A 12812-nucleotide genomic window follows, 5' to 3' on the forward strand; every position below is an offset into this window, starting at 1 on the left:
CACAAGTGGACACGGACACTGCCTTGTGCATGAGACACACAGCACCAGACACAGCACCGAACTTTCATCAGTACATCACCTGCTCCACCAGGGGCGAAAGGACACTGGACCACTACTACACTACAGTCAAGTGTAAAAATCCCCCAGGGTTGTGTTCTGAGCCCCCTGCTGTACTCTTTGTACACCTACAACTGCGTGGCCACTACCAACTCCACCACCGTCATCGAGTTTGCTGACGACACTGTCGTGGTGGGCCTGATCACCAACAACGATGAGTCGGCCTACCTAGAGGAGATTGTAAATCTGGAGAACTGGTGCCAGAGAAACAATCTCCACCTGAACATCAGCAAGAGCTGATAGTGGACTTTTGTACAAAGCAGGTGAGGAACTACCAGACCCCCGTCATCAACAGGAGCCCAGTGGAGAGAGGGGACAGCTTCCGATACCTCAGTGTTCACATCACGCAGGACCTGTCATGGTCCTGTCACATCAACACCGTGGTAAAAAAGGCCCGACAGCGTCTCCACCACCTCAGACGCTTGAGAGACTTTAGACTGCCCTCCAAGGTGCTCAGGAATTTCTACTCCTGCACCATAGAGAGCATCCTGACGGGAAACATCACGACCTGGTTTGGGAACAGCACCATGCAGGACAGATGAGCTCTACATAGGGTGGTGCGATCAGCTGAGCGCATCATCCGCATCGAGCTCCCTGACCTGCACTCGATCTACAGCAAGCGGTGCTGGACCAAGGCCAGGAAGGTCGTGAAGGACCTCAGCCATCCCAACAATGGACTGTTCACTCTGTTAAGGTCAGGAAAGCGATTCCGCTCCCTGAGGGCCAACACAGAGAGACTGAGGAGGAGCTTCTTCCCGCAGGCGATACGCTCTCTCAACCACACCACCATACAGGAGTAATGTCATTTTTTTAACATCCAACACTGACTGGGCATCCATGGCCACATATTTTTATTTATGGACCACTGCACAAATCACTTTAATAAGACACTTTAAGAAGTGACTTTTTAAGCATATTTGCACACCCACTGCCACTTCTAAATTTTGACAAATTTCTATTTTCTTCTTCTATATTTGCTATATTGATGTTTTGTTCTTATTTGTACAGTATATTTTAGTTAATTTTATTTTATAATGTATTTCTCTTATTCATATTTATTTCTTATGTATAAGCTTTTATTTTTTAAGGTCACTGGCAGTCGTATAAGCATTTCACTGCATATCGTACTGTGTATGTGACAAATAAAATTTGAATTTGAATTAAAATTTGCAAAGTGAGAAGAAATCTCTACTGCTGAAGATGATGATGTCACCAGGGGAACAAATCTGACCTGCAACCTTCATTTACACTCGTTCCCTCAGCAGTCTCTCTTTATTCTCCCTCTTTAAGTTAACAGGATTAAACTTAAAGACCAGAATATAATGGTTTATTTGGTCTAGCTAATAGAGAAGCATAAACTCCTCTGGGCTGAAGATATGTGAGAACGTACAGGTCCAGCTTCACCTCTGACTGTTATATAGTGCTGACACTGGAGACTCCTTACACTGATGATACACAAACATGTTTCTTCTTTTTTTATCAGTAGAGTGAATGAGCTTTTATTATGGAAATGATAACGTATTAGAGTGTATTAATATAAACCTGCTGTTATAGAGAATTAATCAACACCTCCTGACCAGATCAGATCAGAGCGCAGAACTCAACACTGCTGTGCTGTAATGCACAAATAAATTTCATGTTTGTCTATTGCAAAAGAAATGTGTGTGTATGTGTGTGTGTGTGTGTGTGTGTGTGTGTGTATATGGCAGTGTGCATGTGTGTGTGTGATGTGAGTCATTAAGGGCAGCTTGATTCATGTTTAATCCTGTTTAATTGCAGAGTTAAGAGGAGAGACGCGGCGCCCCCCGGTGTCTCACACCTGCGCAAGCATCAAGAGAATTCAGAAGTGGCTGAGGATAAAAGCCTCTTAACCCACAGAGCCCAGGGGTGTAACGTGACATTTCTGTCTTTAGACCACACAACACACACACACACACACACACACACACACACACACACATACACACACACATACATACAGTACATACACTCAGTCACTATATTCTAGTATGATATGTAAAAAAATAATAGAAATGATCCGATCGTAGAGAGTCATAATATTACAAGTAAAAACAACTTTCTCATGGTGCCATTATTTATTGAATAAAAATAAAGACATTTAATAAAAAAAGTCACGTAGGCAAAACTAAGTACCTCCTTACTGCTTCCACATTATTTAAGAGGGTAAGTTGCAGCCATGTTCATCAGCAGGTGTGCAGATTATTCACAAGTGGACAACATTCCAGACAGTTACCCGTCTTCCCAGGAGGGGGCGTCCCAGCACATTCCCCCCCAAGGTCAGAACGTGCAATGCAAAAAAATGCAAAAGCTACATGTCAGACCCTTCAGGCCTCACTGAACATAAAAGCACGAGTAAGGTTCATAACACTCGATCTGAAGGAACCACAAGACTTCTGGAACAATGTCCTGTGGACAGATGAGACCAAATCGGAGGTGTTTGGCATTAATGCCCAGCACCATGTTTGGGGAAAATCAAACAGCATTTCACCACAGTGTCAAGCACAGTGGTGGAGGGGTGATGATTTGGGTGTGTTTTTGCAGCCACAGGACCTGGACACCTCAAAGTCACTGAGTCAACCATCAACCATCAGCTCCTCTGTGTACCAGAGTACTCTAGAGGAAAACATGAGGTCGTCTGTGTACCAGAGTACTCTAGAGGAAAACATGAGGTCGTCTGTCCCACAGATAAAGCTGGGGTAAAATTCAGTCAGGCAACAAGACGATGATCTGAAGCAGAGCAGTAACTGCATCGAAAAGCTGAAAGATAAAATAATCAAGGTTTTGGGATGGTCTAGTCAAAGTCCAGACCTCAACCCAACTGAAAAGCTGTGGCTGTGGATAAGCGAACGTCCAAAAACTCCAATGAACCAAATCAATGTGATAAAGAAGAACAGACCCAAACAATGTGAGAGACTGATGAAGTCATACAGGAAACCAGTACTTCATCAGGATCAGGATCATTTCTATTATTATTAAGTTACTGCTGCTGATGGAGGATCTACAAGCCAATCAGGAGGTACTTATTATTATTATCCACATGGGTTTCGTTTTTGCATAAATTTTTTTTAACAATAAACATAAAATAGCTTATAGATGGCAATAACTTGTAGATCTTCACAAGGTTTTTCTGACCCTGGCTCAGTGTGTTAAGGCTCTGAGTTACTGATCGGTAGATCGGCGGTTCGAGCCCCAGCTCCGCCAGGTTGCCGCTGTGGGCCCTTGAGCGAGGCCCTTAACCCTGTGTGCTCCAGGGGCTCCGTACCATGGCTGAGCCTGCGCTCTGACCCCAGTTCATATCACAGATTTACAGTTTGGGATTGTTCCACATGTTGTACTGTTTCCACTAAGGAAGTATAATAATAGTTTTTGGGGTGTAAAGAGGGTGAGAGCTCAAATCCTGTGGATTCCACACACATCACTGTCCTGTGTGTCTGAACAAACACCATCGTTCACTGATCACTGAGAGAAGCTGCTTCTGTAATAATCAGTACAGTGACGCAGAATCTACATCACACCTCATCCTGTTATTTATATTTCATCATATTTATTTACTGTGTGTCGAACTGAGTGTGAGATTAGTTTTATTTATTTACAGTCAATGATTGTTTTCCCCATTTCTAAAATGAGTTTAAGGGCATTTACATGTTATTCTGCTGCATCTAGTGAAAGAACACAAGAGAATCAAAGGGAATAGAATAAAAACATAAACAGAGTAAACATTAGTGAATAAAAACAGTGAATATTACAGAGTTACACACTCCTCCTCCTCACACACACACACACACACACACACACACACCTATACACACACACACACACTGCTCCATGGTGTGGCTCTGATCGTCCCTGCCCACACACACACACACACACACACCCCTACCCCCCCCCCCCCTCTCTTTGTAAACGGCGCTCCGGAGACGCTCGGCTCGGCACGCGCGCGCTTTAGTGTGCGCCGTTATTGCCGCGCGCGCGCGTCCTCTCCAGCGGACCGGGATGTCTCCGGGATCTTTACCTCCTCACACACTCTAACACACACACACACACACACACTCTAACACACTCCTCTGTCTCGGTGTGTCTCGGGTCTGCCCCATGGCCTCGAACCTGACCCGGAACTGGACCAACCCGTTCGCTCAGCCCCCGTGGCGCGTGGCGCTCTGGTCGGTTCTGTACGGCTCGGTTCTGACGGTGTCTCTGTTCGGGAACCTGGTGGTGGTGTGGATCATCGTGGCTCACCGCCGCATGCGCACCGTCACCAACTACTTCCTGCTGAACTCGGCGGTGTGTGACGCGTCTCTGTCCGCCTTCAACACACTCATCAACTTCATCTACGCGGCGCACGCGGACTGGTACTTCGGACCCGGGTACTGCAGCTTCCACAACTTCTTCCCCGTGGCGGCCGTGTTCGCCAGCATCTACTCCATGACCGCCATCGCCACGGACCGGTGAGAGACAGAGAGAGACTCATATATATGTACACCCATATATACACACATTATAATAATAATAATAATAATATACCACACACACCCATATATACACACATATACACACACAATAATAATAATAATAATAATAATAATAATAATAATATACCACACACACCCATATATACACACATTATAATAATAATAATAATAATAATATACCACATACACCCATATATACACACATTATAATAATAATAATAATAATAATAATAATATACCACATACACCCATATATACACACATTATAATAATAATAATGATAATAATAATTATTATTATTATTATTATTATTATTATATACCACAGACACATACACACACATATTATTATTATTATTATTATTATTATTACAGCTACACACCCCTCCCCAAACACACATACATATATACACACATTTCTCAAAAATACACACATTTTTACACCATAAAGTATTTAGTGTTATTTGCCTGTTATTATTATTATTATTATTATTATTATTTCACATGGTCTGGTTTACACAAGGCTACAATCCTCCAGAATAATAACACTTCTATATTTATATAGATTTTTACACTGTACTACATTAAGTGTTGTTTGCCTGTTATTTCACTCTATTATTAGTGATTATGATTGTGATTATTAATAATAAATCTTTTAGAGTATATATCCCTTTTGAGACCCAAATGTCCTCATATGAAGACATGACATTTTCTTCCAACTTCATTGTCTATGTACAGTATATCCATGTACCATTCTCATATAAGGACTGTTAGGTATCATTCCTTTGTATATAAAATAAAAAGTTTTTAGTTTTATTCATTTATTCTTTTTTACAATAAGCAACATTTCACAGTCTGGAACCTGGAGATGCAAGACAACATTGCTACACTAAATCTTGCACCTCGGGTTCCAGGTATAGAATGATGAATGACGTTAAAGTTTCTCTATAAGTGCAGTGGCCGAGCGCTCAGACAGCTTCTGCTTGACGCTGCACAATGTTTTCTTTAAAGCAGGACACATTGAATTAAATACAAATTATTAAATAGTTAAATCTAGTAACTGTACATTGTAACGTGCAGCTCGGTGGCGTAGTTTTTAGTATCGTCGCCTCACACATCCAGGGTCTGGGTTCGAGTCCCTCCTCAGGTCTGTGTGTGAGTTTGCATGTTCTCCCTGTGCTTGGTCGGTTTCCTCTGGGTTCTCCAGTTTCCTCCCACAGTGCAACAAACATGCAGGTTAGGCTAATTGGTGTTCCCAAATTGCCAGTAGTGTGTGAAGGAGTGTGTGTAAGTGTGTGTGTGCCTTGTGATGAATTGGCACTCCGTCCAGGGTGTAACCCGCTTCGTGCCCTAAGACTCCTGGGATAGGCTCCGCCCCCGTGACTCTGTATACAGGATAAAGCGTATAGATGATGAAGATGAGATTTTTTACACTATATTACATTTTGTGTCATTAGCCTATTATTATTATTATTATTATTATTATTATCTTTTATCCCAAATCCAATCTCCCCTGAAGATAAGCCCTCAGACTGAGCAAAGGGAATAATATATTTTTTTTCTGGAGATTGAAATTTTAATTTCCTGTTCTCTCTCTCTCTCTCTCTCTCTCTCTCCATCATAACCCCACCCACACCATAAAAGATAAAATAAACTTATGCATGTCAGTTTTTCTCCCGTCTCACCTCTCAGACTTGAGTCTATAGAACCTGGTTCTCCAACCCTGTGACTGATTGTGGTGTCTGTGTGACAGGTACATGGCCATCATCCATCCTCTGAAGCCCAGATTATCAGCCACGGCCACTAAGGTGGTCATCCTGTGCATCTGGGTTCTCGCTGTGGTTCTGGCTTTCCCTCTCTGCTTCTACTCCACCATCAGGACTCTGCCTCGGAGAACCATCTGCTACGTCGCTTGGCCAAGACCAGCTGAAGATTCTTTAATGTATGAAAAATGATTCATTTATTCATGAGGGAGAACCTGGTTCCTTATTAACTGAGCTGACGGTTTCTAAAAGGTTCCTCAGAGGGAGATCTGCTACTGTAGTCACTGGTTCTTTGCCTTCTGAATATTTCTGATCCTGCTTCTATTTTTAGCATAAACCCATTAATACCTCCACCTAGAGAATGCTTTCTGACTGAGTGCTCCTCAGGGGTGGTGGGGGTGTTTAGATTAGATTAGATTAGATTTAACTTTATTGTCATTGTGCAAAGTACATGTACAGAATCGATGAAATGTACCACATAGTGTGGAGTGGATAGGACTAATGGGTTCCTCAACGGTTCTTTAGATAACGAGTTTTTCCCCTTGATGAAAGCTTTCAAATTCTAAATCATATAATAACGTTTATGCTCCTTGGTTGATCTTCTCTTTAGTTCCTAATGCGTTTCCAGCTACACTCCTAGAAACATGGTTCTTGTGGTTTCATTGATTTTTAAAGGAGTGTCTTATATGATTCTCCATTGTGTTTCTTAGAGTGTACTGGTGCTTACACCACTTTTGTGTTGTGCAGGTACCACGTCATCGTGTGTGTGCTGGTCTATGTGCTGCCCCTGGTGGTGATGGGGATCGCTTACACCATAATCGGAGTGACGCTGTGGGGAAGCGAAATTCCAGGAGACTCGTCAGACAACTATCACGGCCAGCTGCGCGCCAAGAGGAAGGTACGGAGAAACAATCGAAACGCTATGTGGAACTTAAATCACAACTGTTATCACAAGGCAGCTTCAGGTGTGTAGCAGGAGGCTAACCAATTACCAATACAACCAATAGTACCTGTACACACAATGGTGTTTTACATTTTATTATTTTTTCAAACTGAAATGCCAAAAGTATGTCACAGTACTACAAATTTAATCTGTTCAAGTCCTTATCTGGGAAATTTTTACTTTATTCACAATTTTGTATCCATGTGAAAATTCCCTGTTCGATTGGATTACAATAAACAGTGACCTATTTCTGATTCACCTAAACAAGATGAATCTATTAATAAGATAAGACTAAATTAATAAAATCTATTTATAAACACACTCATCATCCCGTTTCATTCAGCTCATTCCCTCCTCGCTGCTGTGGCTTTCTCTTAAACATTATTACAGTCTAGACCTGGAGATTAAGGTCATACTAGTGAGTAGAGGCCAGCTGTGATCTTAATCACACACACACACACACACACACACACACACACACACACACACACACACACAGTGTGTGTCATGTCGTATCCGTGTCTAATCCAGTGCTGCTGATGGAGGTGCTAAGATTAACCAGGTTTAAAGACAGATCTCACCTTTAACCTTTTGCTCTCCATCACCACACCATGCTGACCGTCTCACAGCATCAGAGTAATTAACAAGATTTCTTTTTTTAACCTGGAATACACCCACTCGGATATTTTGGATATGATGACAAACTCAGGCGTCCCACAGAGATCTGTTTTAGGCCCAGTTCTTTATCAGACTGATGAGGCTGATTCACAGCAACATGGAAATAAACAACTTTCTTGTCTGTTTAAAATTCACATTTTCATCTCTCAGTGACGGTACTACACTTCTCACACACTGAGATCATAACACTGTCTCCAGAGGCTTGTACAGTGGACACTATGCATGATGGGAGCATCGCTTATGTCCTTCCCTTCTTACCCCGACATGCCCATCACTCTGGAATAGGCTCAGTCTGGACTCATCAGGTCACATGACCTTTCTCCATCACTCCAAAGTCCAGTCTTTATGCTCCCTAACAAACTGAAGACTTTTTCAGTAACAAGGGGTTTTCTAATGGACACACAGCTGTTTAGTCCCAATCCCGTGAGTTCTCATCACATGGTGTGTATGTGGAAATGCTCTTACCTTTACTGTTAAATACAGCTCTGATTTTACTGGACATTTTTTAACCATGCAACTTCACCAAGCATTTAAGGCATCTCCATCACACTCATTTAGGACAAGTTGAGGTCCAGATCTATTCTTTCCTTCCAGTGTTTAATGATGTCTCGGGCAGCTCTTAACCCAATTCCAGTCATTCCAGCATTCCATCTCACTAGTTGTTGTCTTTGCTTTATGCGTCACAACAATACTGTGACTCTTCATGAAGCATGACTTTCATGTTGTGTAATGTTAACATGTTCAACTCAAAGGTGACTCAAAAAAAGTTTATTTAACATTTAAAGTAAAAGAGTTTGACAGTTTTGTTCACAAAAAATGTACAACCACTATAACACTTTATTCCATTTTTATATAAAAAAGATTTGTGTGATGAATTCATTATTAAAAAATGAAGTGTGTTGAGATCAGTCCAAGTGGAGACGAGGCACCGATCCAGCTCACGGCTCTGTCTGATTACATTTCATTCCAGCAGCCAACACACCTGAGCCAGGTACCCACGGGCTAATTACAGGCTCAGGTGTGTGTGTGTGTGTGTGTGTGTGTGTTACAGTCCTGTTGTAGTTCCCCTCGGTTCCCCGGACATCAGTCCCTCCTGTCGTGTCTGGTTCCTCCCAGCAGGACGTGTCTGCTTCACTTCCTAGCCGCTCTCAGATCATCACTAATGGACAGCCGGCTCTTCATCACCCTCCTCATCAAACACACACTTACCCCCACCACCGTCACCTCCCCCACCCCACCCCGCGCCCTGGCGCTACCACTGCGTCATCGCTAACCTTTTACTCCTTTGTGTTTTGTGACTCGGGCGTCTCTCGTTCCTCATTAGACCACACCGGGTGATCTTTAGTGCTCGAGTACCTTTTGAACACGACATATAAAACAGGGGTATTGACTGACTGACTGACTGATTGTCTGATTGATTGATTGATTAAGGACAGCGCACTTTGTCTTTGTTATGACACACCGTTCTCCAGGGTGTGTGTTAATGGAGTTAGAGCAGCGGGTCTACACACAGAGAGAATGTTAGACTGATGGAGTCGTTTCAGTCCAGAGTGATTGGTGTCGTGTGATGTGAAGAGCTGCTGCAGTCGGTGTACGACTCTTACATCTTTAACTGTTCAGTCTTAGCATATTTATGCTCTCTCTCTCTCTCTCTGTGTGTCTCTCTCTCTCTCTCTCTCTCTCTCTCTCTTTCTCTGTGTCTCTGTGTCTCTCTCTTTGTGTAATGATTGACAGCTGGTGATTAATAACATGATGTGAGAGATGATTGTAAGGAGATCTCTGCTGTTCTTCTTATGACGGAATGTTCTTAACCTTGTTTTTGGGCTTTAGTGTGGATTCAGAGAGAACATAAGTAGATCCAGGGTTATAATAATAATAATAATAATAATAATATTAATAATAATAATAATGATTTAAAAAAGTGGACAACATTTAACTTTAAGAATGAAGTAAGGCCAAATTTAAGTTTTTACAAATGAAAGTTAAAAAGAGAAAGAAAAAACATATACATACTTATATAATACATTTTTTCCTCATTTGAGCTTGAATTTACTTGTATTTTATAAACTGTATTCAATATGTTAATATTTTTAGTATTTGAAAGTGAAAACATTAAACTCAGTTTAGAGCTGAACCAGGTTTGTTTATTAAAGCTGTGTGATTAAGTAAATTTTTTTTCGTCACTCAGTTGAATAAGTTAAAATCGTTTAAATCAGTCATAGCAGTAAATCAATAGGTTTTCATTGTGTATTGATTAACAATTTAAAATCCATTAGTAAAACCTACAGCGAGAGCGTTACAGGGTTATTGCTAGCGAGTCTCGTCTACATACAGAAGGACTTCACACAAGGTGGAACTGGTTTCTGCAAACGCTGCTGTATAACAATAAATCCATAACATTTTAAACCATGCAGTGTTCCTCAAATGTTTCTTAAAACAGAAAACAGAGAAAAAAAAAAAGCTTTTTGAGTCCAGATCAGATCTCACCTCGGCCACGTGGAAACACGAAGGTGTGCAGCAATTCTTTAAAATGTATTTTTCTTTAGTGTATTTTGTTCTAGAATTGGAATATTGGATTTTAAAAATTCATTAATGATCAGATAAACATATTACAATTTATATTACTGCTTTGTGTGTGTTTTGGTTAAATAAACCCTCATCCATCTATAGAGGACCTTCTGTAGTCCACCTAGAGACTGTGGAGACCAGTGGTGATTGTTGGGTTTATTCCCTTTTTACGGCTGCAGTAGGACCTCCAGTCAACACTCACACATCTGAATCACGCATCAGTGACATTTAAACAGCGTGTCAGTGTTTATTAGATAATACTATTTTAGTTTGTAGATAATTAGTTCTCACTTTAACATAAAAAAAAACAGATTTGAGGTTTCGTGTTGAAGTTGATAATCAGAGCCGTTCTCTGTCCTCAGGTGGTAAAGATGATGATTGTTGTCGTGGTGACCTTTGCCCTTTGCTGGCTGCCCTACCACGTCTACTTTATTGTCACTGGACTGAACAAAGAGTTAAACAAGAGGAAGTCCATTCAGCAGGTTTATCTCTCAGTGCTGTGGCTGGCCATGAGCTCCACCATGTACAACCCCATCATCTACTGCTGCCTCAACAACAGGTAACACACACACACACACACACACATTGGGACAGTTTGCAGAGTTAAAAGCATTTCTACAGCTGGAATAATAAAGGTTATAATCCCACTTTACATACATTTGATCTGCTAGATTATAGTCTGTAAATGTGACTACAGGAGCCACTTTATCTCCATCTTTTTACTTAAAAGGCAAGTTAGGGAGCATGAACAGGTGAAACATTAAGGGAGGGGCTATTTGTTTAACATGGGAGAAGTTTGTCCAACATTAAAATAGCCATGCAATTCACACCACAGGCAGCAGGGGGCACTAACATGTTTGTGAAAAGATGGTTCTTTGTGAGAAGATGGTAAATTGAGAAAAGAGTTAGAACTTTATGAGTCTATAGTCATACATTTTAGGATTATACATTTAAGAACACTCACACACACACACACACACACACACACCATGTCTGGGATTATTAGTAGAATCTGTTAACTGTCTGGATAATGTTGGTCTTTTGTATTAAACCCAAACACAGTCCCCTATAACACACTCAACATGACAAGCTTTGGTTCCTGATCTTTGAGCGATGAGAAGTTTTAATCAATACAGAAACTATTTTGTGTTTTTGACATTTAAGACCCCCATGCAGCGTGCAGATTATCCCCTGTGCTCCTGCAGGTTCAGAGCAGGCTTCAAAAGGGCTTTCCGGTGGTGTCCTTTCATCCACGTATCGAGTTATGATGAGCTGGAACTGCGTACAGCCCGACTCCACCCGCGCAACCGCAGCAGCATGTGCACGCTGTCCCGCGTGGACACCAGCGTCCTGGGCGAAGACCCTCGCCAAGCCACCCACAAGAGCACCAGGTCTCTGAACCACAGTGAGATCAACGGCGCCAGAGTGAGTCCTCCTCCCACCAAATACGGCCTGTACACCGACACAAGCTCCGCCTCTAAGCAATTCGACTAACAACCACGAAAAATACGCGGAAATTTCAAACTTCAATCGTTTCTGTGTGTGATTTCATTTTGCTGAATGCACTGAACCTCCTGGCAGAGGCAACCAGATCAGAGTTTAAAATCTTACAAAAAACATGATTATAGTTATTCAGTCTGTTGCTCTAAAATCGTCTGTATTTCTCATGTTTAATATAAAATATAATACAGTGTTGATGTAACATCTAAAGGACTAAACACGGGGGGTAAAGAAAAGGTCAAACCCGCTCATTATTTCAGGAGAAACGTGTAATAATACATATCACTAGATGTATTAAAGCCAACCTGCTGTTTAAAACTTTGTGAATTTCGATGTCCTGATGTAGAGTCGCAAATCATGAATGTATACGAGAACAAGACATGAACTGCATGCTGTGAAGTATTTATATTCAGTATTTCTGCTGTTTTGTACATTTTGTAGTGAATTTGTGAGGTTTGATGATTTCCACTTGTTTAGTGCGATGATGGTGTAAACAAGTTGTAATACTGTGAATGAAATTCAAAAATGTTTATTTTGTGATGAATAAAAGTGACTCGAAGGCATCATGTGATTGATTTCAGAGCTGATTTATAGTAAATGTATCTCTTCCTCGTGAGGAATAAGGATTCAGCAGTGATGTGAAGTGAGCATCATTAACATACTGTATGGATCTGTTAGACAAATAAGGACTTACATTAACAAGTAAAATATACAAGATGAAGCAGTTTCTCATTATAAACATGTGACTCCCATC

The 12812-nt window shown here is 41.3% G+C and overlaps 1 protein-coding gene across 1 annotated transcript; it reads left to right on the top strand.

Annotated features, from left to right (window-relative positions):
• Window positions 1-4106: 4106 nt before the first annotated feature.
• Window positions 4107-12602, top strand: tacr3l (tachykinin receptor 3-like). Its single transcript, XM_053480085.1, has 5 exons — window positions 4107-4583; window positions 6360-6548; window positions 7117-7267; window positions 10921-11117; window positions 11764-12602. The coding sequence occupies exons 1-5, from the start codon at window positions 4231-4233 to the stop codon at window positions 12050-12052; spliced, it is 1179 nt and encodes a 392-aa protein (XP_053336060.1). The 5' UTR covers window positions 4107-4230; the 3' UTR covers window positions 12053-12602.
• Window positions 12603-12812: the final 210 nt, after the last annotated feature.

The sequence above is a fragment of the Clarias gariepinus genome, chromosome 20, assembly GCF_024256425.1.
Source record: "Clarias gariepinus isolate MV-2021 ecotype Netherlands chromosome 20, CGAR_prim_01v2, whole genome shotgun sequence".
In the NCBI taxonomy this organism is placed as follows: Eukaryota; Metazoa; Chordata; class Actinopteri; order Siluriformes; family Clariidae; genus Clarias; species Clarias gariepinus.